At 36.0% G+C, this 26,492-nt stretch overlaps 3 protein-coding genes and 1 pseudogene across 4 annotated transcripts; 2 read left to right on the top strand and 2 right to left on the bottom strand.

Annotated features, from left to right (window-relative positions):
* Positions 1 to 118: 118 nt before the first annotated feature.
* LOC121744766 (V-type proton ATPase subunit a1-like) lies at positions 119 to 9,582 on the top strand. Of its 2 annotated transcripts, XM_042138398.1 has the most exons (18): positions 119 to 576; positions 1,373 to 1,417; positions 1,834 to 1,956; positions 2,247 to 2,354; positions 3,096 to 3,209; positions 3,308 to 3,481; positions 3,780 to 3,917; positions 4,236 to 4,343; positions 4,422 to 4,529; positions 4,631 to 4,779; positions 5,585 to 5,738; positions 6,707 to 6,867; positions 7,430 to 7,636; positions 7,757 to 7,940; positions 8,036 to 8,119; positions 8,498 to 8,697; positions 8,781 to 8,840; positions 8,987 to 9,582. In XM_042138398.1, the coding sequence occupies exons 1-18, from the start codon at positions 436 to 438 to the stop codon at positions 9,189 to 9,191; spliced, it is 2,463 nt and encodes an 820-aa protein (XP_041994332.1). In that variant the 5' UTR covers positions 119 to 435; the 3' UTR covers positions 9,192 to 9,582. The 2 variants fall into 2 exon arrangements, with proteins under 2 accessions (XP_041994332.1, XP_041994333.1); XM_042138399.1 differs by lacking the exons at positions 119 to 576; positions 1,373 to 1,417; positions 1,834 to 1,956 and having other exon boundaries at positions 3,100 to 3,209.
* Positions 9,583 to 10,155: 573 nt separating this feature from the next.
* On the top strand, positions 10,156 to 15,849 carry LOC121744207. The gene is made up of 12 exons (XM_042137687.1): positions 10,156 to 10,409; positions 10,853 to 11,041; positions 11,166 to 11,353; positions 11,427 to 11,509; positions 11,613 to 11,776; positions 11,974 to 12,089; positions 12,245 to 12,508; positions 12,612 to 12,839; positions 12,937 to 14,561; positions 14,656 to 14,767; positions 15,114 to 15,194; positions 15,558 to 15,849. Exons 1-12 carry the CDS (start codon positions 10,349 to 10,351, stop codon positions 15,696 to 15,698), a joined length of 3,252 nt encoding a protein of 1,083 aa, XP_041993621.1. The 5' UTR covers positions 10,156 to 10,348; the 3' UTR covers positions 15,699 to 15,849.
* Positions 15,850 to 18,777: 2,928 nt separating this feature from the next.
* Positions 18,778 to 20,656, bottom strand: LOC121744703 (annotated as a pseudogene).
* A 2,601-nt stretch (positions 20,657 to 23,257) lies between these two features.
* Positions 23,258 to 26,202, bottom strand: LOC121745414 (L-ascorbate peroxidase 1, cytosolic-like). The gene is made up of 10 exons (XM_042139307.1): positions 26,054 to 26,202; positions 25,718 to 25,847; positions 24,712 to 24,886; positions 24,555 to 24,620; positions 24,250 to 24,298; positions 24,028 to 24,113; positions 23,872 to 23,951; positions 23,678 to 23,780; positions 23,540 to 23,598; positions 23,258 to 23,446 (listed from the first exon to the last, which is right to left on the bottom strand). Exons 2-10 carry the CDS (start codon positions 25,834 to 25,836, stop codon positions 23,431 to 23,433), a joined length of 753 nt encoding a protein of 250 aa, XP_041995241.1. The 5' UTR covers positions 25,837 to 25,847; positions 26,054 to 26,202; the 3' UTR covers positions 23,258 to 23,430.
* Between the last annotated feature and the right edge of the window lie 290 nt (positions 26,203 to 26,492).

The raw sequence follows: 26,492 nt of genomic DNA, 5'->3' as shown, positions 1-26,492 counted from the left end.
CGTCCAACTTAATTGAACAAGTTAACCACTTGGACTTTACACGTTTCGGCGACTTTAAAAAGTGTAAGAGCACCGTAGCGTAAACAGTATTTCAATCTTCCAATTTACTCATCCTCTTCTACGACTTCACCCCTACCCCATCCCCAACCCCAATCCCCCATTAAAACTGAAAACGACACCAAAAATTCTCACATGGCAGTTGCCTCCTCCACCACCACCACCACTGCCATCAAATTCACTCCCAACCGATACACATAACTCAAATCTCCCGCCCTTCCAACTCCCTCCCTCTCTCCCGTACACACTCACACGCAACCGAATCTCCATTCTGTTATGTTAATTTGATCGAATTCAGATCTGAACGAGGAGACGTGAGACCGACCTATTGTGATCCGAACGTTATCAACCACAGCGGCGCCTGGAGGTGGTCGGAGAATGGAGTACATTGACAGATTGCCGAGCATGGATCTGATGCGCTCCGAGAAGATGATGCTGGCACAGCTTATTATACCTGTGGAGTCGGCTCACCGCGCCGTCTCCTATCTTGGCCAACTCGGTCTTCTTCAATTCCGCGATGTGAGTTCAGATCCTTTGTTTTACTAATTGCCTCTCTGATTTTCTGTTTACTCTTGCAATAAGTTGCTTAGCGGCTATTTGTTGCTGGCGAATTTTAGTTTTTGGATCCGCTGGTTTATGTAGGTGGAGTGAGGAATGATCTAGTGTTTCCACTGATGTCTAGCATGTTAGGATAGTAGGATTGGTTTTTTCATTCATTAAGTTGCGCTTCTACCAATTTTGCTTTGTATCCAATATGTGCATCGCTGATTCAGGTTACATGCTTGTCAAGTTAGTTGCCTGTGAATGGTTGGTCACATTGACAGGTTTTAAACAGCAAGTAATTAATTGATAATGTGATCTAGACACGCACAATTTAGAAATTCAGTGTACATTCCGTCTAACTTGTTTGGATTTGTTTGTTATTTAACATTGTGCTGGAAAACAAAATCTGCGCATAGCTGGATTGCCTGTGGTGTTTTTAGTAATTAGCAGGGCACGATATAATGCAATATTGTTATGCTAAGGATGATGTAAAAGTAACTTCTCATGGGCTGTTCGATTCTTGCGGCAGTTCATAGTCATTTGATATCTGAAAAGACACACACACACACACACACACACACACACATATATATATATATAGGAGTACATATTGGTATTCTTACTCGAATCACCATACCTTGGGATGTAACTGGGCAACTGCTCTGGATTCTTCCAACTTGCTTGATTGAAGTTTTGCTATAGTTGATCTTGTTTACTTCATGTTTTGATCGTTATTTTAAATCCATTAACCTGTATTATTTTTAATTGGCAGTTAAACGATGATAAAAGCCCTTTCCAGAGAACGTTTGTTAATCAGGTAACATTCATGAATTCCTCTTGGTCTGATTCATTGTTTTAAGATACCTAGGTTGCTCGCCCTCTTTCTATGTTTGACAACTTACATTTGATATAAGATAAATAGGCTCTCTAATGAAGTAATTTCCCTATGAATACAATGTGAAATTGCAAATCAATTGGTAGAAAAACAAAGAGGCAACATTGCCCAAAGCATGTTGTAAGAAGAGCATTGTTGCATGAGGGTTCTGGAGACTGCTTTCAGTTTGGTGTATTGTATTTGTAAATGTATATTAATCCTTAATATGTACCACACACGCTTTCTCTGGGAAGTCGTGTTCTGTTACCAACCTTCTTTTACCAACCTGGTTTCTGGGAAGTCATGTTCTGTTACCGACCTTTTTTTGTTAAAATTTCGTTTTTGATATCTGGCCGTAGGTTAAAAGATGTGCTGAGATGTCCAGAAAGTTAAGATTTTTCAAGGATCAGATACATAAAGCTGGTCTAGGGCTATCTCCTCATCCAGCTTCCGAAACCGATATTGAATTAGAAGACTTGGAGGTGTGTTTCTTTCTTTCTTTCAGTTTCCTTGACTCTTCTTCTTCTTCTTCTTCTTCTTCTTCTTCTTCTTCTTCTTCTTCCTCTTCTTTTTTTTTTCTGGTTCCTATTATTATCTCATAACATCACCATCATCTATTTACTAATATCATTGTTACTACTATTGTAATTATTGCTAATATAATTTTTTGACTGCTTTTATATTTTTTGAAAATAATCTAAGCTTATATACTCCACAAACCCATTTTCCCATGCTCATTACTTCCGACTATTTTTGAACTGTTTGACTTTAGGTTGGACTTGCTGAGCATGAGCACGAGTTAATTGAAATGAATCATAACAGTGAGAAGCTGCAGAAAACATATAATGAGTTACTTGAGTTCAAGATGGTCCTACAGAAGGTATATTGGCCAAAGTTGATGTCTTCCTTTCCCTTTTCTTTTTTGTGAGCAAAAGATCTTTCTTTTAAAGCTAAAAACTTTGAAAAAAAAAATCACATTGATAAGGTCTAAGACTAAACTGAACTATTAATAATTTTACCCTTGTCAAGAAAAACATAACTTACTGAGTTGCTTCAAAAGTAGTTCAGAAATCGATGGTGTTCCATGTGGTCTCTCCTGTTGTGAAATTTTAAACCAACCTAATAATTTCAACTGTTTGGAGGGTTCCATGAGGTTAATCACTACCTTTTCTTTCCAAATGCTGAAAAAGATCAATAATCAGAAGACAAGAGGACGATCAATATACACCACTGGGGATAAGTAAAACTGATTCAAGTAATTTTTTATCACAGATGAAAAGAAAATTGCTCCTTCTTTTCCAGTGATAGGAGAAGATAGCACCCATTCACAAGGAAAGTACAAAAAGAGAACAGCTAAAACAAAATGATTCACATGTGACACTGACTTGTGGCTAGGCTAATTGAGGATAAAGGATCACCAGAGCATTCTTCTTGCTTTTAGAGCAACACAATGTAACTAGATTAGCTTATTGGATCCAATACTCTTCTTCGGAGGACCATAGAACTTTTCATGGTTTCACAATCTTCTGTTAGAACAACTTATGCTAGTATCGTTTTTCTAACACCTCATCCTTAAATCTGCTGTTAACATTACCTGTAAGCATTTAATGGGTGATTCCAGGCAGGTGACTTCCTTATGCCCGATGGGAATCATTCTGCAGATCATGAGACGGAGTTAGATGAGAATGTCCATACAAACAATGATTATGCCGATTCAGCATCGCTGCTGGAACAGGTAATTTATAAATTGTAATCTGATGAGATGCTTCTTAAATACATTCACAATTAGCCAACTATTCGAGTGTCGTATTCATGTTGGTTTTATAATTGCAGGAGATGCAACCTGGAATGTCAGATCAGTCTGGTGTGAAGTTTGTAAGCGGTGTCATTTGTAAATCTAAAGCATTGCGATTCGAGAGGATGTTGTTTCGCACAACCAGGGGAAATATGCTTTTCAATCAGGCACCAGCTGATGACCCAATTGTGGATCCTGCATCAAATGAAATGGTCACCGCTCTCTTCCCCCTAATAATGTCTACCTTTTCTAATTTGAATACTGAATTCAAGTATTAAATATATCAAAAAGAAGTTAAAATGCCGCTCCAGAAAAAAAATATACTACTATCTATTTCACATGACTAAGCACACGATTTCTAAACCAATTGATTTTATTTATTATAAAAGTTCTACATCACTTCCTTATTGTCAGCATATTGTGATACGTAGGAGTTGTGATCACCTTTGTTGAGGGGTCACTGCATGTTTTAGTGCTGAACTCTGATGATGTGTACCTCTGCATCTGCAGGTTGAGAACATAGTGTTTATGGTATTCTTCTCAGGGGAGCAAGCAAGGAAAAAAATCCACAAAATATGTGAAGCATTCGGAGCAAACTGCTATCCAGTTCCTGAAGACTCAATCAAGCGGAGGCAAATCACTAGAGATGTATGTTGCCAAATAGATTGCTTTTGTTGTTGCATTTTGGAAATACAGTATCTGTGTTTGATCAGTAAGATGCATGGGGAAAATTGTGTTTGCTTTAAATAATTGATAGTACTATAATACAGCAATTGATGCGTTGCATTATTTTTTAGTGGAAAATTGATGAAGCATTTAGACAAAGATATCCCTGTAGTCAATGTACTGAATACTGCAAATGCTCTATTAAAGTCAATTTATCAAATCATTGTTGTGAAGTTGTGCTACTGACATCACTTTCTTAGGTGGCTTCTGCTTCTCATGTGCAATTTGTTTCATTTTCAGGTTTTGTCGCGCTTGTCTGAGTTGGAAACAACCTTAGAGGCTGGTCTCCGACATCGAGATGCGGCTCTGAACTCTATTGCCTTTCAGCTTACAAAGTGGATGAATATGGTCAGATTTCTTTGTTTGGTTATTCTTCTTTTGAAACTCATTTGACACAACACCAATTTCTTGATTTTTACTTTCTAGGTAAGAAGGGAAAAGGCTATTTATGATACATTAAATATGCTGAACTTTGATGTCACAAAGAAGTGCCTGGTTGGTGAGGGTTGGTGTCCAATATTCGCAAAAACAATGGTAGTATTTACAGTGTACTATGTAACCAATTTGAGATAAAACCTAGAGTAAGTATTTTTTTTATAAAATTAGTGAAAGGTACATATTCCATTATATTGCAGATTCAAGATGCTCTGCAACGTGCAACTTTTGATAGTAGTTCACAAGTGGGTATAATATTTCATGTGATGGACTCAATCGAATCACCTCCAACGTTCTTCAGAACCAATCATTTTACAAATGCATATCAGGAAATTGTTGATGCGTATGGGTAAGTCATGCATACTCTTAATTCTCTGGATGTAAAAATTTTCTCTGGCATCTTCGTACTCTATTTAGTATATGTCCTTGTTTATTTTTTTAAAGTATATGTGTTTATATAATAAGAGGCTGTTTGTTTGAGATTTCTGTAAATTGGGATATCGGTAATTGAGATAAGTGGTTTTTGGGTGAACGGATTTGATGGTTAACATTAGCATTGATTTTTCCAATTTGGGGAGAGTGTTTGACTGTGGATATCAATCTTGTTTGATGAAGTTGCTCGAAAAGTTTATGAGCGAGTAAAACTAATACTCCCTCCGTCCACGAAAAATAGTCTCATTTAGCCATTTTCGGATGTCCACAAAAAATGGTCTCATTTCTAAAAATGGAAAGTTTATCACTCATACTTCACCTACTTTTTATCCTCTCTCTCGTACCCACTTTTTCTCTCTCTTATGTTACCAATTTCTCATTAAAACCCGTGCTGTCCAAAAATGAGACTATTTTTTGTGGATGGAGGGAGTATGTGAAAACTGAGAAACTACATCGGACAATATGATATTCCCAGTATGTGTTTCTGCACTTGTTATGCAAACCTGTGAGAGGATGTTGCAGGTTCTGTATAGCTGTGGGTTTTCTGCATTTAACTGTTTAAATGTGATGAATTTTACCTTATATTTTTTGCTCTTAGGTAGGATACCTTCATTTCGTATAGTAGATTTTTGGGAAGCCAGTACTTTACATGAAATGATATTTCACTCTATATATTTAACTGCTAAATTGCTAGACACTGATAAAAGTACTTTACATTGCAGAGTTGCGAAATATCAAGAGGCAAATCCTGCGGTGTATACTGTCATTACATTTCCTTTTCTTTTTGCTGTGATGTTTGGGGATTGGGGTCATGGTATATGCTTACTGTTGGGAGCTTTAGTCCTTATAGCTCGTGAGAAAAGATTAGGTTCACAGGTATGCAGTGATATCCTTTTCTCTTTTAAAGAATTTATTTTCTGTTTAAACATATATGTACACACAAATTGTGGATGCAATATTGTTAATATTCAACTTTCTCTTATCTCTGATGTACACGTACCTTGTTTTTGGATTTTCTTAAAAGTTCATAAAATTTCAATAATAAGCTATTTCTCTTTGTTGAACCTGAAGTTAAGATGAGATGGGTATGAATCAATATATCATGATTCATGAAACAAACTGTTCTGTTTCCTGTTCTTTATCAAGTCATGCAGTTAACTATTTTATCTATATGACATGCATAAGGTGCATGTACTGAGTACTGACCTTGAAATAAATAGAAGGTTCTTTTGTTGGGCTTGGTTACATTTTTTGTTGGCAGGGAATTCAGATTTTATATTTTAGCAGATTGCATTATTGCAACAAACTTTCTGTATAGTTTGAATATGAAGTAGATTGTGCAAAAGTCCCTGCAGCTGTGACAACGTTTCCTGAAAGAATATAAGATTCTTCAGCCCTCTGAGAGACGCAATATGATCCAATCTCTTTTAAGTGAAGTGTCAAAAAATGTGACAAGCCTACAAAATTTCTTGGTCTGACCTTCTGATACATTATAAGTATGTGTTTAACTCAAAGGAAAGTTGTAGATGAAACATGGAAAGAGAGAGCTAATAGATGTAACAGATTACCCTAGGTATAGACTTGTAGATATAAAAATGAATTTGGTGACTTCGATTTAGCCATTTTATGCTTATGGTGAGGTCGTACAATGCTGGAAGGCAAAGTTCCTTGCTAAGAATAGAAAGTGTATAAGTAATAAGGAGTACAATTGACCCCCCACAAGTTTTTACATATTTACGATGGCCAGGAAAAGTTATCTTCAGCAATGTGTCTTCTGCTTCATTGGCTTACACGTGACTATTTTTCATCTGCTTTCTTCTTCCTAATTTATTTTTTTCTACCAGAAACTCGGCAGCTTTATGGAGATGCTATTTGGCGGTCGATATGTCCTCCTTCTGATGTCTCTGTTTTCAATCTACTGTGGATTTATATACAATGAATTCTTTTCTGTTCCTTTTCACATATTCGGTAGTTCTGCCTACAAATGCAGAGATGCTACATGCAGGTAAGAATCAGCAGTTTCATTTCTCTGAGAAAAGATTGAGATTGATGTATCGAGAGCTGAACACTTAATATGCTTCCTTGGTTTAGAATCTGATAGCTATAAGGTTATGAAGTTTTTCATGCAGCAGGCTTTGATAAACAATTCAGGTCTATTAAGACAACTGACTCTCTTTTCAGAATTTAGCTTATACACGTGTCAAAAGCATTTACTTTTGTGAAATGTATTTCGAAATATAGTTAAATGATCCTGGTCTATATAGGTGTCATTTTTATTTTCATGTAGTCTAAGCAATCATATAGTATCCATATTTCAAATTAGTAAATGGAGTTTGCGTATCTCAGGAAACAGGCTTCTGAAGTTTTGTTTTCTAGATCCCATCAGACCATGTAAATTTTTTAGGAAACTCCGTAGCTCTTTCTAATAATTGCCTGCCCCTCCTTTGGGATCACTGCCATATACTTTGACCATCATTAAGAATTAATCCTTTTTTATAAGTCATGTTGGTCTTTGTACTTGAAAATTTTGCAATCTCATTCTCGTGCTCCTCGTTACGCCTTATCAGCGAAGCAGGTACAATCGGTTTAATTAAAGTTGGAGATACATATCCATTTGGCGTGGACCCAAGTTGGCGTGGAAGTCGTTCTGAGCTGCCTTTCTTAAACTCTCTCAAGATGAAAATGTCTATTTTGTTTGGTGTGTCACAGATGAATTTAGGAATTATAATAAGTTACTTCAATGCACGCTTCTTCAAGAACTCAATTGATATCAAGTATGATCTCTCTCTCTCTCTCTCTCCCTCTCCCGCTCCCTCTCCCTCTTCCATACATGTTGGCAATCATTCAATAATCTGCTGGTTATAGATGGTAAATATGTTTTGCTTTGGTACCAGGTACCAATTTGTGCCGCAGATGATCTTCCTTAACAGCCTTTTTGGATATCTTTCTCTTCTCATTATTATCAAATGGTGCACCGGTTCTCAAGCAGATTTGTATCATGTGATGATCTATATGTTCTTGAGCCCCTTTGAAGATTTGGGGGAGAATAAGCTGTTTTGGGGTCAGGGTGTGCTTCAGGCATGACTAATATTCAGTCTTTCTTTGATTTTGCTATGTGTGTATATACAATAAAATAAAGTTTAACCAATGTAGATCACTGAAATATTTAACAGGTTATATTATTGCTCGTAGCTGTTATTGCTGTCCCGTGGATGCTATTTCCAAAACCCTTTATTTTAAAGAGACTTCATACTGAGGTAGCCCATGCACTCATTGTTTATGTTATTTTCCTTAAACTGCTTTTCATATCTTTACCTTGCCCGTCCTGGTAAAGTTTGGAAATGATTTCCTCTGAAATCTGCAGTTTTTTTTGTTTGCAGTTATTCTTTAAAATTGTACTCCGTAGTCTCCTTCTTTCACTGGCACCACTGCTGCAGCCTATCTTCTATCTTCCAGTTTTACTCCCCCCCCCCAAAAAAAATATTTAAAATAATAATAATAAATGAAGGGAGCAACAAAATTGTGTGTGTTATACCTTAGCCTGTCTTACATTCAACCAGACTATTGTAGTTCCTGCGCATCTTGGAACCTTTGAGGCTTGACTAACATTGTCATATTTCTTATGCTTAACTAAGAGATTCCAAGGCCGAGCATATGGAATTCTTGGGACCTCTGACATGTACAGTGACGAGGAGCCTGATTCTGCAAGACACCCTCATGGTGAAGAGGAGTTCAACTTTAGTGAGGTCTTTGTTCATCAAATGATACATTCGATTGAGTTTGTACTGGGTGCAGTTTCTAATACTGCATCATATCTTCGTCTGTGGGCACTGAGGTAGACTGATTCTAACATGTTGTGCTTATTATTCCTCAATGGCTTAGTTCCATATTGTAATTGTAATCCTTGTTTTGTAACAGTTTGGCCCACTCAGAATTATCAACTGTTTTCTACGAGAAGGTTCTCCTGCTTGCCTGGGGGTAAGTTCCTGCATAGCGTATAAGATTGAACAAATTGCTTAACTCTAGTGTTTCGGATTCCAAATTAACTTGCTAGCATAACATAGTATGCTTCATCTCAAATATTTGCCCTGTAAACTTTTTCTGATGCTAATGTAATGATGCAGGTACAACAATTTCATGATACGCCTAGTAGGGCTGGCAGTTTTTGCATTTGCAACGGCATTCATACTACTTATGATGGAAACTCTAAGTGCATTCCTCCACGCCTTACGTCTACACTGGGTGGAGTTTCAAAACAAATTTTACAGTGGGGATGGATATAAGTTCAAGCCTTTCTCCTTTGCCTCACTAACAGATGAAGATGAGTAGTCCTTTTTTCCCATTTTTTTTGAGGCAGCAGGAAGAGGAAGAAATTTTGCAGTCGTGACAGGCGATGATGATGATAATAGTATGGTGTGTGGAGAGTCGTTTGCTTGTTTCTTTAACATGATACTAATAGTTTATATTAGAGTTCTAATTGTGAGCCTTGACTCAAAAATTCTTTAGATGCAAAGCCTCTCGCGGGATTAGGGGATTAAGGTGTAAAGAAGGACCTTCTATACGTAGATTGTCAGCCTTTTTTTGTTCTTAACAACACCCATATTTGTACAACTTTTTATACAGAAACCATTGCTTGAATTCATGTAGACTATGTAACCACACCATTTTGGTTTATCTTTTTTTGCTCTTATTAAATAAATTATTTATGGTCTTCGAATTCTTCAAAGGTTTTCGTTGTCTGCCTTTTCTTGTTATTCTACAATAAACATAGTGCCATGTAATGGTACTAGTATTTTTAATTATTCACCGATTCACGTAACATAGTTTATATTCAATCAATGAAAATATGCATGTTTCATAGTATGATACAATCCATCAGACCCCAAAAAATAATTTACTTTTCGATCCATCCCTAAAAATAATCCACTTTCCTTCAATAAGTTGTTTTTTCTAATGAGAGATGGACTCAGTTATTTACTAACAATGCTTAAATATTTTTTATTCTATCTATCTTCTGCTACTAATTTTTATTAATTCTGCATTAAAATATGTGATTATCAAATTATTCATTTAGTTATATATTCAACTAATTAAATTATGAATATTTCCATCTAGGCTAGTACTCATGAACAAGTATTATGTAAGATAAAGTATAAATAAATAAGTATAAATCCCATAATTATATATTTAATAAAACATTTTGAAAATATGTTTATCAATCTCTATATCCTCATCCTGTGACAGAGCAACGGTACAACCGTACAAATACGCTAGGCAAGTAACAGCACGCGCTTCACTGTTGAGATTACCGCCTGCCTTCATTTTGAAAATCAGTTCGCAGAGTTCAAACTTTGCATACCGGGGCGGGACCTGGAAATCGCACTTCTTCTCCTTCCAACAATTCCTGAATCCACGTTACATTTTATGAATAATCTCTTAGCTTATCAGTTTCGCTCCGTCAACGCGCCGCAGGAAGTAGGGCAAACATGCGCTCGGATTCCAAAAATCGACTCACAGTCCGCACCGCGACGCGTGCGCCCTCCGCCGGTCAGATTTCCGTTTTCTGTACCTTTTTTCCTGCATTTCCTTCTCGCTTCCAAATGCGGATTTTGCCAATTTTGATCCCGATGCAATAGTATCTTATAAGTGTCAGGGTTTCAGTTTATACATATTCGTTTATGAGAGTCGCTAATTGCTTCGTCTGTATTTGTGTGTTCCTTTCACTTGGATTGTGATGATCGAGACCTTGATCGATTTCTCATTTCCTGCTTCCATTTGTGGAGGAAAAGATTAGGTCGAAACTTATTGCAATGATGGAAAATTGTGGTGTTTTACATAAATAATCACTCATAAATTGATAGTGGAATTTAATAATTTGTATTCTATGTATGGATTTAAGCTTATATATGCTTCTGTGTACGGTATTAAGATGATATAGGCTTCTTACTCTGCTTGTTTGTTTATCCATTACCTTTTCTTCCATCTTGCAGATGCTTTAGAAAATGCCCCTTGTTCCATATCTAAAGAGAGGAGCTGTTCCAAGGATAATATCAATGTAAACAAATCTGGAACTTCAAGCCTTTGTTTGGAGCCACAGCAGATGAAAAAGAGGAAAAAGGGAGGGAAATGTAATTTGCGGAAAAGTCTAGCATGGGACAGAGCCTTTTCAATTGAAGAAGGTGAGCAGTTTTACTATGCATCTATCTAATTTTCCACAGAAACTATTCTTAATAGTATAAATTACATAAGTTTGCATGCCCTAGGAATGAGGCAATACTTTTGATCCCTTTGTTCTCTCCTTAGGTGTATTGGATCCCCTAGAACTCTCTGCCATAAGTGGTGCATCTTGTAGAGCTGGATTGCCTTTCATAAGCGAAGGTACTCCTATTAGTTCCGGCCAAGATGAAAACTTGCGTAAATATAAGGAAAATTATCAGTCATCACCAATGCTTGATTTCTCTTCCTCCAACCATACAACATCAACTTCTCTGGTCAGTTATCACTAGATCATTTTTCTCTTTCTAATGGTTGGTAGTTGGCTTTCTAATTCTATTGGTCTTTCAGGCTTTACAGAAATTGTCAACTAATTCAGGCATCAAACTTCGGTCAAAATATATCGACTGCCCTCGACCTATACCTTCACCATCATATCCTTTGGTTATAGTGCATATTGAATCTAGAATATTTCTTACTTTCACCACTCATTTCCTGACAAAAGTTTGAAGTACATTATCCTTAATATCTATGTACATTAAAAAGGCCGGCAAATGCAAGTGTCGAGAAAACTACAAGCAAGGAATCAAAGCTGCCCAAAGTTCCTGGCTTGAAGCCAAGCCTCAGTCCAGCTTGTACTACAATTAGGAGTACTATACCCAGAGGGAGCCATGTTAAGCACAATCGGATAACTCAACCAGGTAACTGCATATCGAATCTCACTTGTGTTTGATAATTTTTTCTGAAAAGTCTAGAACAGCTATGTTCGTCTTCATTCTGTTTATCCCCTTGAATACTGGATAATTTGCTTTGGTCATTTAGAAACTTTCAAGTATTGGTAAATCTTTCTATGTAGAAGTATGGTGCACAATATCTCACTTCTATTTTCCTCATGTAGATTTGAGCATACAGAGAGACGCGGAACCAAAGAGCTCCCCTAAAATTTGTAATGACACTCACAACGCATCAAGAGCTGATATTCCTCAATCAGCCAACCATTCAGATGGAAATTTGGTAAAAACGTGACTGCTATATATAGAAACTCGTGATATCAAAACTGCTTCAACTAGTTCACTGCATTCAGCTAGAAACATTGGCAGCAGCTTCCACTAACCTTGCCATTCTGCTGGATTACTTCCTTCAAACTTTATATGATGTTAATATTGCAGGACTTCTCATCATTCAATAGGAATTTATCCATCAATACAAGTCTAGTGACAATTGGCAAAGCGTATAGTTCCGCTCCAAAGACGACTCCAAGTAATTTGACTCAAATCGGGCCAGAGAATTCATGTGAGAGCCAACGATATGATTCAGCAACTTTTTCTCAGAATGCTCAAAATAATGCTAAAATTTTGCATCCTTTGCAAAATCAAACGATGAGGCCTTCGGCTCTGAGAATGCCATCACCATCTTTGTCATTCTTCAGTCAGGTAGTTTTGACTTCGGTTATATAGTAGAGCTTGAAAATCGAATAGAGAAGTATTACTCCATATTTGCTTCCTATTGTATTGCTAATTCTCTTAGCTGATGCAGCCTAAACCTTCTGTATTCCGGAATTTGCCATCACGCGATACTGAGTCATACTTTAATTCGTCACGGAATCCTGGAAGTTTGAGGTTGCAAGGCAACTTGAGCATAACAACCAAGTCGCATGATGCGGTTTCAGATAGCATAATCAGCAGGAGTAAGGGAATATCCCGATCAGAGTCTACTACAGCAGCTCATGTCTGTGATTCTGATTTAGTGAAACCAAACGTGGAGGTGGGATTGAATGTCATTTCTAAAATTTTAACTCTCAGCCCATTGCTGATGAGATAAGATTCTTTGACACAATTATAATTGTTTTGAACAAATTCAGGGTCCTCTCAAGAAAACAATGCCTGTGAAGGGATCTCATGGGGACGCTGAATCGCGGAAGATTGGCATTGAAGTTCCTTCACAAAATGGAAGTTGTGAACAAGCAATTCTCAATAATGCTATAGATGATTGTCGTGTAAAAGGTGAATCATGTGGAATTGAATGGAGAAATGCAGAACTGGGATCTAAACAGAATTCTGCTATTTTGGAATCTCAAACATCAAGTGCAGTTGATGAACAATATGACAAGAAAAATATTCTGGCGATTCTACATAATGCACAGATGGATAGTGATTCCACACAATACACAGATAGATTTTATGACAGAATGCAAAATATTCCGGCAATGCAAAGTGATTGCAGAGAAATCAGCAAAATAGATTCCCATGAAGCTCACTTAGAGAAAACTAACCCATTAATTAATTCTCTTGGTGAGAATGAAAGAACTGACTCGAACAGTTCTAGTGAAAAGGAAATAGCGGGTGAGCAAATGGATGTGTCCCAGCAAGTAATTTACTGCAGGGGAAGTGTGAAAGCTTTGGAATGGGGGGAGACTGTCAATGGAAGTCCAGCCAACCCCGCAGCAGAGCTCCATATGCCAAATTCTGTATTTGCCTCGACTGTTGAGGACTGTAAAAATTATGCGAAATTCAAGCATGAGATTGGTAATGACTCCAGCCAACCCTGTGAAAGTCCACAGGTTCAACATTTTTATCAAACTGATATAGAGTCAAAACAAATTGGGAAATTGGACATAAGAGACAGGTTATTGGCTGAGAAACAACAGTGTCTTCAGAACTCGAAGCAAGAAGAAAATGTTGATGAACTTCTGCATGTAGTCTCAGACAGAAAAGATGGATCAAAAATAGTTGACACTGAGATTCCATTGTCTTTATCTCTGGATAATAGACAAAGAGACGATCTAGGTAAAGAGACAGCTATAGCACAACCTCTCAGAATGGTGGACTGTGAAAATCTGTCACACTGTCTTCATCAGGACACTCAGAGCATAGAAAGCAACGATATCCCACTTCCTCAAAATACGACACAATTGTCCCCAGAGGATACTGGTATAAAGACAGAGAAGGTCCCATGTTTACAAGTTAGTTATGCAAACAATGAGCTGATCACAACAATATCACTAAAGAATTGTGAATCTGAAATCGGCAACCTTAGTGGTACAAAGGACCCATGGACGTTGCTGGTGCAGTCATCAGAAAGCGATATGTTGGATAATTGCGGCTTTCAACCATCAGAATGCCTGGCCTTAGCTGGGGATGAGTTTGTTGCGGAGAATCTTGTCTATACTGATGATTGCATGAAGGCAGAACATCTTCCTGATGTATGCTCTGCCGTTAATGCTGTTGAGAGTGTGGAAGATTCTATTACAGGTCAAAATGTAATATTGAAAAGAGTTTCAAGAAATTCCACTCCTGCAAAGGAATCACCTTTAAAACTTGAAGCTTGTGATGATGAAAATGAAACTGGAGGTGGTATGGCAGATGCAAAGGAAGCGCCTTTCTCCCACACCAATAAGGTTGAAGTTTCTGAAGATGCTAGTAGTTCTCTCAGTTATCTTCGTCCTAAGTGGGACCATGACACAGTTGAAACAACACTGCTGACAGAGTAAGTGTTATCGCTTCTTTCCATATTGCTTACTTTTATATCTTCCATGTCAAATTTTCGTGGATCAAAATCTGTGGGTTTATCTGCTTGACAGAAATAAGCATGGGGATGGTCTTGAAGAGAAGAAAAATCTCTTGCTTGTTATTCCTCCAAATGCTATACCATTTTCTGATGAATGGTTGGCTGCCATGGAAGCAGCGGGAGAGGTAAGTTCATGCTTCATCAGTGCAATGCCCTATGCCCCCCAGATTGATTATGAGTGGAGCCTGTTTTTCTCTCTTGTATCAAAGAAAAGTGAATATGGATATTCCATAATTATGAACATAGTCTTTCAATCTAGACAAATGGTCAGTACAGGGTGTAGTATTTGCTGAAAGAAATAAGATGAATATTGGTAGCTTAAAGGTTGTGGATGCTCAAATTGTTGGTTAATTGGCTTGAAAATGCTACCCGCTGTTGCTTAAATTCATTTCCTTGAATTTTGTATGGAGTTGTTGATTCTAGCAATTAGATATCTTGTTTTTAACTATTCAGTCATGCAACTATTTGCAGGATATTCTCACAAGGAAGAGTGGGGCGGTTCAAAATTCACCTCCTGACAAATCTCTACCTGAGCCAAGCCCATGGTCACCGGTATTGATTTGATTTTCATCTATTCTATGGATGCTATGCAATCTAATATAGCTAATGATGTGTGTCAACACCCTGAACATGCACATATTTTCAAAATGGTAGAAAAATCAAGAATATAAGGGATAAATGTTGTCTGTGGAGGTCTAGACTTCTATTGCGTTTTGTTGATTAATGAGTTAAAATCATGGCTGGTCCAAAAAATGACTAAAAGAAATATTTAGTTCTAGGCTTCTAGCAGATCCTTATTGGATAGGAATTGCACCCTCGTGAAAACTTGAGTTGAAACGTAATGTTTGCTAATTTTGAACCTTAGCAGAGAAATTACTAATTTCACACTCCTGAATCATGTATGATAATTTTCAGGTCAAAAGGAAAAACAATCAGATTGGACCATTTGAATGCACGAAGAAAATTACTGAGGCGTCTGATTCTTTACCACATGATAAGGTTAGTCAGAAATTCAAATTTCTGATTGCAAGTGTAGCTACTGATCTAGAAACTTAGTAGGCTAGTTAATTACTGAAACTTCTTTCTGCACGAAGAAGTGAATCACGTATATGAGTGTGATGCTACACGTTATCTGACACTTCTGATTGCTATGTATCAATGTTTTATTCAACTCCATATTGAAAGGTTAGAATATTTCAGTTGTTGAGTTCTTGACTATACTGCTTATGTTGAAAAATGTTCAGTTTTCCACAGCATTGTATTTTCCAGAGTATGATGATGTATTTTTTTTTTAACAATGCGAAGTAGTGAGGAAATTAGCTAGGTAGAATTTTCTTTGCAGTCAATTTTTTAGTATGTGGTCCTCTTTTAAACTGCGTACAAATAAATATACACCTATCATTTGTGGATAACTTATGTGGAGAAGAAGATCTCGTACAACAAAAAATATACTTTGAGGTTGTTCAGTTTGCAATATTTCGAGATTAGCAGGGGCAGACGCAGAAAATTGTCATTGTAGGAGCTATATATTCAAATTTTGTGTGAGATAATAATTTTCTTATACTTTGTCATTTTGGTATGGGGCTTTTGTACATTGATTCACACAAAATAGTAACAAAATTATAATATTATACAACTACAAAATAAAAATAAAAATAGTTTGGGAAGGGCTTAAGCCCTCCCTTAGGCTTATGTGTGTCCGCCAATGGAGATTAGTATTGTGTTTGATTTGAATTTCACAACTTACTCCTAGATGGATAATTATGTGATAATTAGTCGTCATAAATAATCTTACAACTAAATTCTAGATAAATTGTAATATGATAATTAGTTATAATCAAACTAACACCTTTATGTACTTACAGATATATCGATCAAATTGTGTAATAGTAATAAGAAAAGGAGAAAACAGAGAAAGAAAGAAATGCATTACTAATAATTAGTGGGGAAGAATGGTGAGTGATGCGGAAACTATTGTACTCTTCGAACAAACGCCATTCAGAAAAAGTTATTATTCCATCTGTCAACGAAAAATAAAATAATTCCATTTGTGAGTTAAATTCAGATGTCATACTTATGTTATGACACGAGATTTTAGGAGGTTTTATTTTGTGAGTTAAATTGAGAGAATTTTTTTCCAAATATGGATATGTGACATTTTTTGTATGGACAAATTAAAAAGCAAATTGAGATATTTTTTATGGAGAGGGGAAGTATATATTAATAGCAGTTGCGAGCTGCGACTCTTCTCATCTCATCACCATAAAACAAAAACAGTGTGAAGTAAATAGGTAGCGAAGCACTAAATTAAATGATGCATGTGGAAAACTTGTAGTGCTTCACTCACTATCCTCCTTTAACGATAGTGCATTTTGTAATCTTACTAATACATAGCTATCATGTAGTAGTAATGTAGTATTACTAAATTTTTCTGCAAACTCCATTGCTGACTGACTTAAATATCTTCTGTCATTCATTCCTACATAGAAACAATTTGGACCTTGGAACACTCATATATATAGGAGTACTTATGATGTAGTACTACATAACATCATCTAACTGTTTGTATTATAGGAAACACTAATCGTAAGATAAAATTGTGTTTTTTTAGGGACATAGGAATGTGATCAATTGCTATCGTTTTTGCTAAAATATTGAAAGTTCAAATAAAATTATCAAATTTAATCATCAAAACATACAATTAGAATTTTGTTAGTATACTTATAAAATTACCCGTAATTATATGTTTGGTGACAAAATTGTTTAAATATAATCGAGATAGTTATATGAGTTTGAGGCTTTGAGATATTTCTAAAAAGTTAGTTATAACTAACAATTTTTTATTTCCATTTATACCCCCGCTTGACATTGTTAAATAACTAGCTGACATAGTGTGTACTCTAGTTGACATTGTCATAACTGCTAGTTGACATCGTGTGAAAATTGATCTTGGCCTTTTATTTTTAGATGAATAACCTAGATTTGGTACTAGTTATCAATTTAAGGTATTGTTAGCAATTTAACAAGATATGTGTATATATAGGGAGTGATCAAATCTAAGATTACTCTTATTATTATATCCTAACATACTCCATCCGTCCCATAAAAATATGTACACTTTCCATTTTCATCTATCCCATAAAAATATGTGCATTCTGTTTTTGGAAAGTTATATCAATTAAATAGTGTAAGTCCCACTATCTCCACTAACTCTACTTTAACTACGTACTATTCTCTTCATTTCACTTACTTTATTAATTTTATCTTAATTCTCATGTCATACTCATTGCTCTTATTTTTATGGCACGGATGGAGTATAATTCTAGGAATTAGTATTTGGTTAGTCGGGTTATCGGTTAACAAATAACTAAAATTTACTATTGTATTCGATAGAATTTTTTTTGATATGTTTGTGTGAAAGGAAATTGATACTTATATAAGTGTGTAATACTGATATATTGATATGAGTAGAACATAGATATATTGATATTTGATTGATTTTAAAAAATATTTGAACATGATACGAAATATTTATTATAATATATTTTTTGATATAGATAAAGTTTACAAATTTGAATAAATAGTAGATAAAATGTCAATAAAAGGATAAAATATTCAATATATTATAACATAATAATTTTCATGATTTTTTATACAAACATAAGTATGAGAAAATATCAACACAATTTTATTGATATTGTACATGCATTATATTGAGACTTTTTTATGTATTCATTGATATAAAATATGCTTATAACATATACGAAAATTGAAATAAAAATTATAAAATGTCATCATCGGAATATATGTAATTGAGATCCCATTAGAATCCTTATGAAATTACCTTTAATTTGATATATTTTTATTAAAAAATAATTTAAATCAAGTGAGTTATAAAAAATTAAAGTTTAAAGATGATTTTGACGAGAGAAAAATGGTAAGATTTAACTACCATTTATAAAAATTTATGGTATAATAATTGAATTAATTAAAAATATTTCTGTATGGGATGGCTCAAAATCATTAATTAATCAAAAAATCTAATTTGATTATTATTTAAAAGCATCACTATACATCTCTCACTCAATGAGTTTCTTCTACATATGAGCATTGAGTGCCACCAATATTTAAAGAACATCATCATTTATTTTCATTTTTAAAATTCATACTATTATTTTATTGACTTATAATATTACTGAGATTCAAATTACATAAACTAAACAACAATGATTACACTCATAAACGATAATCTTGGTGCGGAAGAATGAGATTGCTCCGAAACTTACCATTTCATTGACACATTACAAACATGAATACCTCAAAACACAAGCTAAACTCACTCTTCATAAATAAGTACCAAAACACTTAAGTTAACCTATTTTGATAAAAGCATCATCTTATGCTACCTCATCCTTGCTCACAACTTCCCCATTCTTGTAGTGATACAACCAAGAAAATACCCAAAATTAGCAACCCCAATCACCACCATCACCCAATACACATAATCAAGCAACCCTCCTCATAAAATCCACCACCGCCGTGCTCAAGTAAAATGCCACGCCAACGAGCATTGCACCCCCTTCAAACACGCCGGCAGGGATGTAATGTAAGCATTAGTAGGGACTATATTTTCAAAATGTTATTTAAAAATACTTACTAATATATTTATAGATTATTAATAAGGGCTTTTATGTACTAGTAATATTTAGAAATAGTCTCAATTTCCTTTTTCGCTCGTTCTATAGAAATAGTCCATATCCATTTATAGAAACCCCATCCCCTTCTCTTTTAATCTTATCATTTATGGGTCTCACTATCCACTATAATATTTCAATTATTTTTTTCTCATTCTTTCGCACTTTACCAATTACGCATTAAAATTTATGTCATTCTGTCCATGCTCACCTGCCCCGGGAAGTGGAACGCCTCCCCGAGCCCCACCACCACCATCTGCGGCACCAGCCACATCACAGAGTTGAGGCGGCAGCGCCTCCTGCACTCCACGGCAGCAGAGAGTGCCATGCTGGCGAAGTTGAACACGTGGCCGACCCCTATTAGCTGCAGGGGCGTGAGGTCCTTGTTGCCAGGTGTGAGGCGCTTCCAGGCCGGCCTGAGGCAGCGGTCGACGAGGGCGGTGGAGAGGAAGGAGAAGATGATGATGGAGCCAGCGGAGGAGGTGAGGGCTTGGAGGATGGTGAGGCTGAGCTGGAAGCCGATTGGGGTGCCCAGGAAGATGCTAGAGGACCATACACAATGGCTGTGGATGATAGGAAGCCCCAACGCCACCCGACGTTGTCTTCCACATACACAATGGCTGTGGATGATAGGAAGCCAGCGCTGTACATGCTGAAGAAATACCAATTGAAGAAAGCCCGCTGCTGCTGCTTTGCTAGCTGGTTTGCTCCCATCGTTGCTATTATGAATCGTGTTCCGCCTAACCTAATCGACGCCAGGATCATGCCGGAATACAGAACTGCGTATTGGCCTCCCCACGCTCGCTCCGTGGGCCCCGGCTTCAGCCCGTCCACCGCCACCGTTAGCAGGAAAAGTATCAGTCCCTGCGTTCATAAAAATTAGTCTTGGTCGTGTGTTTTAAAATAAATTCGGTAAATTAAGAAAAATAGACTGACGAAATAATTGAAGTATTATTAATGAAAAAATCAGACATATATTTTAAAATAAAATAAGTAAATAAAGAGAGGGAAGAAATGATTAAAATATTACTATTAATAAAAAATCAGGATAACTAATTTTGATGGCTTACCAAAATGGAAAAATAAAACTGTTACCAGTAGAGAGATGAGAGAGGAAATCCAGATGACGGAGAAGCAGCCGAAGAGGGAATCAGCGGCGACGGCGGCTTGGAGAGGGAAGAAGTTGACGCAGCCGTTGACGACGTTTGCTGTTTGGGCGGCGTCGATGCGATCGATGTTGAACTCGTTGATCAGGAAGACTATAAGATTGGCCGACCAGCCGCCGGCCGCCACCGTCTGCCCAAATAAGTTGCTGCTCATCACAACCAATAATATTTAAGTAGAAATTAATATTAGTCCAGCATATGTTGTTTAATATAAAATGGGTCGGTTTGATAGGATAAGATAAAGTAAAATATGATAAGAAATAGTTTGAAGATGGAGGAATTATTTAATTGAGAGTGAGAGGAAGTACCTATGATGAAGGGGGTGGTGATCCAGCCACCTCGGTGGTCGGCGGCGGCTGTGGGTGGTGGTGGTGCTCAGTGACGAAGCCAGAATTTTTACGATGGGGACCCAAGTTATGGTTAATAGATATAGGGTTTGTTCGATATAAGTGACGTTGAAAGCTTGAAATAATCAATATTTTCGATTTTTACGTAAGTATAATGGATGAAAATGAATTTTTTTATGATGTTTTAATGTCCACCATAGAAATATAAATAATAATATAAAATTTAACAAATACTAGTAGTTGAATAGAATAATTTTTTGAATTATTATTATAAGTATAATTATAGAAGAAAACTATTACAAAGTGACAAAGATTTTGAATTATCATTATTAATAGTGTAAAAGAGAACAAATATTATGCTCTAAAAATAGAAAGCAAGAGGGAAAAGTACACACTATAATGCATAAATAGAAAGAAAAGAGAGAAAAGTACTCGGGGCACTGAAACAGAAGATGGCGCCTACATTCAACTGCGCCATTGAAATAACATGTAAAGCATAGGTTGCATATATAATATATAGGTACACGAGAAATTGGTGGGGGGACCATGGGCCCCCGACCCCAACGTGGCTTCGCCACGGGTGGTGCTTCTCTATCACTGGAGAGGGAAGTGTTGTTCCCACCACCATGCAAAGATGTCATATTTGTTAGAAAAGGAGCTTCTTTTTTTTTTATGTGAGGACTACTTTCTCAAGGTTGAGGAATTATATAGGTGGAATGGTCGGGGTTATTCTCAACTTTTTTTATTATGGGTTGATAAAAAAAATTATATTCTCTATTGTTTATTATGATTTTATTGGTTTTGTAGAGATAGTTTCTTAAATGAGCATATACTTTTGAGTCAATGATTGATAGCAATCGATGCATTGAGGTCAAATTCGAGCATAAGTTATTGAAAAATTCTAAACTTGAACATTACACGATTAGATTTGTATTGACACCATATAAAAACAACATAAACCCGACTCAACACGATAGCAATACAAACCTGATATGATAACTTAAGACGACCTATGAAAACTAAGGAATAATTACATAATTTAACTCTATAAAGTTTTCCATAAAAAAAAGTATTTAAAATGATAAGGAGTAAAAATTATTAACGGGTTATCTGAATCAGATTCGAACCCAACCCAAATACAATTTGAAATTATCAAATTCTCAATAGAACCGATAAGAACATGAAAAATAGTCTCATTTGTGAACGAGACAAAAATTGGACTATTTTTCGTAGACACCTCAAAATGTCAAAATGAGATTACATTTCTGTGAACAGACGGAGTATATACTGTACATAGCTATGGCATTCGTACGTGCTTTCAGTTTCTGGTTAATCTAATTTATATTTCCATTTTAAAAGGCAAATAGTATTGGGTCGACATGGATTTTATCAAATGAAAAGTGGAATAGTTGATGGGTGTGGTGTGTTCATAATGGATGAAGAATACAATCATTTAGAAATATGTTGATCGCTTTAATGTCGAAAGGAATCTAAACTGGGATTGAATTATACAACTACTATATGAGAACGAAATTTTAACAATTGAATTGAAAATGAACGCACGAATAATCGTTAAATTTTTGTATACCAGTCGAAAGGTATTTAAGTGTACGATAAGGATATCTTCTTTAGTATATGGAGGATGTTTGTTAAAAAGTTGAAATATAAGAATATATTGTTCTAAAAAAAGAATAATGTATTGTTTTGTGGACGTCAAATATGGCGATCATGGATAAATGAAGTTTATGTTTTCAATTAACAAGTTGAAAATTTCAAATGTTGTAGTAATAATTGATTGGTAATTTGACTAAATAATAGTAATAAGATAGTTCTTAAAATTAATAGTGGAAATCGATTCATTTTATCACCAATTTAATTTTTGTACAGTAATAAATTCTACTCCATCTGAATTGACCTTACTTGACTTATATGCTCTTACTAATCCTACTAATCATAAATAATCTCATCTGTACCGAAGGTACAGGTAAAATTTAATTAATGGTACATTCAAAATGTTATGTAGTGGTAAATTTCAATCAATGTATATGGGCAATTTTAGTCTTGATTTCGGTAAATTGGCTACATATATAGTGCTAGTATAATATTTATACTTATTTCTATGAATTGAAACAATACATTAGCATAATATATATCCTGATTTCTATAAATTGGCTACAATACAAAATTAAACTTGTGGTAACTTTTAAATTTCAACTATCTATAATAATAATCTCAAGTTTTACCGCGAGTTAAAAACGAAATGAGAGTTGTATTTAGACAATATTAAGACAAACGTTAATTTTGATGTTCTGTGACTAGATGGAGAACTAGTAGAACATTCAAAACGAAAATGAATTGAAATAGTCTAAATATTTAAAAACAATAAAAGGGCATGCTGAGACTGATAATATTCTGAAAGAGATGACCGCATATCATTCATTTATCGATAGCAACAATGACAAAAAAAAACTAATACATCCACTGAAACAAGCATAAAACAGATCCAACATGTTTTTCCCAAAATTAGAACATAAATCTGAACAAAATAGGTCATCACTCTCGCACCGCAACACTGTCCAGCTTAGGCCTCGGCGAATCTGCAGCAATCAACAGAAAATGTAAATTTCCTCTAAATCAAAAATCAAAGTCTAGTATCAATAACAGAGCCAAACCAAGGAAAAAGGTCTCACCCCAGCTCAGAGAGCTTCATGTGAGCCACAGCGTAATCCGCAAAGAACGCATCCTCATCCTATCCACCCAAACAAACAAAATTTTACAAACCCAGTTTACTGTGAATGCAGAAAAGTATCGGCTAAGATTCTACGAACCGCAGCATATTTGTCAACAAATGGGCGGAAGCCAGGGTCAGTGAGAAGAGTCTTGTCTGTTGGCAATTGCAGAAGACCCTCTTTCTCTCCACTCAAAAGCTCCCTGTTATCAATCACAAGATATCCAAATTACAAACTAGCCACATATTAGGGTACTATAAACTTGTGCATATTCAGGGGTGGTTCTGTCATACGTGAAGTAGGAGTTATCGAAGATGAGAGGGTTTGAGGTCCATGGTCCCTCAAATCCAGATCGCTCCTTGTGGCATCTTCCCTGAGAATCAAAATAGAAAACAATCAAATATTATTCCCCATGTCATGATCAGGGAAAGCAAGTAGCAAACACAAACCAGGGTGTGGCCACCAGAGAGTGCAACAATATCCTGATCGGTCAGACCCATTTGTTTGGTAAACACATCCCTCAGGTGGTCAGATCCTGAAACAAAGGGTTAGATAAGTTTCACTAGAAATAATGTTGTGACACTGACAAATTACAAATAGAAACTAAATATACTGCTTTATGGGTTTTCATGTTGTTTCCTGTAAATCTATAGAATTTATGCTCAGCTTACCCTTGGTAGCATCGGGCAAGCGGCCTTCAACAGGTGACTCAGCCTTGTCCTGTGATTTAAAACATCAACCATATTAAAAATTACACAACAGAACTTAGAGCATATGCACTTAGAAAAATGCAAGGTAGTGTTTCCATATAACTAAAAAGGTCCAAAATTTTGTAAATTTAAGAGTAACACAAGTTTGATAATTCCTTGTAAAGAATAGCTAACTGCACATTAAAATGTAAAGCACCAGCACAGAAAACTGTAAATAAATGGCTGAAATGTCTAGGCACTAGCCAGTGGAGGGAGATTTCACTAACCGGCCTTCCTGGGTGGAATGGAACATCAGGTCCTCCAGTAACTTCAACAGCCACAACTCCAGCCAACTGGTTAAATAAAAGGATAATTGTTAAATCCTTTAAAAGATGAATGTCACGTGCTGATGTATAACATATACCAACTTAAGATAAAGTTTACCTGGTAGAAGTCAGCAAAAGAGATGGTGGGGAACTGCTTCCTGATGGGCTCCAAGAGTCTCAAAGCAATATCAAGACCATTGTTGGCACCATGCGCAAGCTCAGCCTCGAATCTCATGGTTCCGAAAGGACCTCCAGTCTTTGAGCACTGATCAAATGTACCAGCAGAGTGCCATCTATACAATACAGCAACAAATTTATGCCCATCACTAAAAGGTTTATGATAGAAAGGGAAATGCACACCCAACTATGTAGCATGACGCATATCATTAAAAAAGTGGATGTAACATTGTAAATTGTTAATTGTAAATATGACTAACTATAGAAAGCTCCTCCAACCACACGTAACAAATATAGTCACCAAGAATGACTCACGAACATTTTAGCAGATAAAAAATCCCACCCCGTATTGGCATATTCGCAGAACAGAACTCGGCAATAGTTATTTCACTTGACTTGTTTGATTTATATATAAAAAATATATAGTTGTCGGAATAAAGATAAAATAAACCACGGTACAGTAGTGGTCCACGCAATATATTAATATATAGTACTATGATTTTTTAATTGAAACTCTTAACACTGAGAGGCAGTATTTAACCAAATTTGTCAAGGAAAATGGTGATAGAAACTGATGAATCATAGAACTGATTCGCTAAATAATTGATAGTACAAACTTGTGGTTGTGGGTAATCGGAAATATCTAAGGGGTGAGTTTCGTTAGCGAAAAATCTCTAAATTTAGTGGATAAAACCTAAATTATAAATCTCCACGGATCTATTCACCAAACGTATTATGTCAACGAGGATGCGGTAAAAGAGGCATTTACTTCTAAATGATGACCTATTCAATACAAAATTGATTCAAATCGTAATCCGAACTCACCATACGAAAAAAATGGAAATCGACTCGCAACAATATTAGAGTACATACTACAAACAAATCGAATAAAAATCTAAAAAAATACTGATAAGTAGTTAAGCGAAGTGTAAGGTAGTAAAACTTACGCAAGACGGAGCATGATAGGAGCGCAGTTCTTCTCAGCAATGAGACCCCTAAGCTTCCTCTTGCATTTGTCAACAGCCTTCAAGTAATCCTCGCTCACAACTGGGTAGTTCTTCACCATTTTCACGGACTCTGTAAATCGGAATCATCTCACATCAGCACACCAAAAAAATTAAAAGAAAACAATACATTCGATCGCTTCAAAATTTTAACAGACGGATGAATCTGGAAATGCAGTTCACAAAAACAATCGCTCCACCAAAAGTCAACGACGATGAGCAGGAAAAATCTTATAAATCGGAGCAAAAATGGAAGATCGCGATCGGAAATCTCGGTACCTGAACGAACGGGGAAATGAAATGTAGAGAGAGAAAACGTATGAACCCTAACGATGGTGAGAGCGTGGCCAACACAAGCACTGAACTGAGGATTGGGAGTGTGGGAGTATTATTTATATAACTATACAAGTTACATAAGGAGGGGGGGAGAAGAGAGAAGTTTCTAGAAGATGTGTTTTTGATCGTTGGATCGGGGTGATCGTAAGGCCTGAGCTGTGTTTAGAAATGGACGGCTGAGATCGGTCTAAGTATGCGGGTGTTTAATGTTTTTAAGGGTAGGTGAGAAATTCAGTAAATTGGGTGATGCAGAGAAGGCATGAAGACGGACTTTTTGGCTTATTATGAATTACATTAAATTACACAAATGACCTTTTGATTTAACAAACAATATAGGATTGGTGACTCTCGTGAAATTGCTATTTGTGCTTTATATGGAATT

Source organism: Salvia splendens, chromosome 8 (assembly GCF_004379255.2).
Source record: "Salvia splendens isolate huo1 chromosome 8, SspV2, whole genome shotgun sequence".
In the NCBI taxonomy this organism is placed as follows: domain Eukaryota; kingdom Viridiplantae; phylum Streptophyta; class Magnoliopsida; order Lamiales; family Lamiaceae; genus Salvia; species Salvia splendens.
The sequence above is the reverse complement of the archived record's forward strand: the minus strand, read 5'-3'. Positions and strand labels throughout refer to the sequence as shown.

Bases quoted from the DNA above. Each gene is read 5' to 3' on its own strand.
- LOC121744207 (XM_042137687.1), top strand. From the start codon at position 10,349: ATGCGCTCGGATTCCAAAAATCGACTCACAGTCCGCACCGCGACGCGT. The intron at 14,562-14,655 runs GTAAGTGTTATC...TCTGCTTGACAG, and splicing joins GAAACAACACTGCTGACAGA to AAATAAGCATGGGGATGGTC. The intron at 14,768-15,113 runs GTAAGTTCATGC...AACTATTTGCAG, and splicing joins CCATGGAAGCAGCGGGAGAG to GATATTCTCACAAGGAAGAG.
- LOC121744766 (XM_042138398.1), top strand. From the start codon at position 436: ATGGAGTACATTGACAGATTGCCGAGCATGGATCTGATGCGCTCCGAG. The intron at 3,918-4,235 runs GTATGTTGCCAA...TTTCATTTTCAG, and splicing joins GGAGGCAAATCACTAGAGAT to GTTTTGTCGCGCTTGTCTGA. The intron at 8,120-8,497 runs GTAGCCCATGCA...TGCTTAACTAAG, and splicing joins TAAAGAGACTTCATACTGAG to AGATTCCAAGGCCGAGCATA.
- LOC121745414 (XM_042139307.1), bottom strand. From the start codon at position 25,836: ATGGTGAAGAACTACCCAGTTGTGAGCGAGGATTACTTGAAGGCTGTT. The intron at 24,114-24,249 runs GTAAGCTGAGCA...CCTTTGTTTCAG, and splicing joins CTTGCCCGATGCTACCAAGG to GATCTGACCACCTGAGGGAT. The intron at 23,781-23,871 runs GTATGACAGAAC...GATTGATAACAG, and splicing joins TTCGATAACTCCTACTTCAC to GGAGCTTTTGAGTGGAGAGA.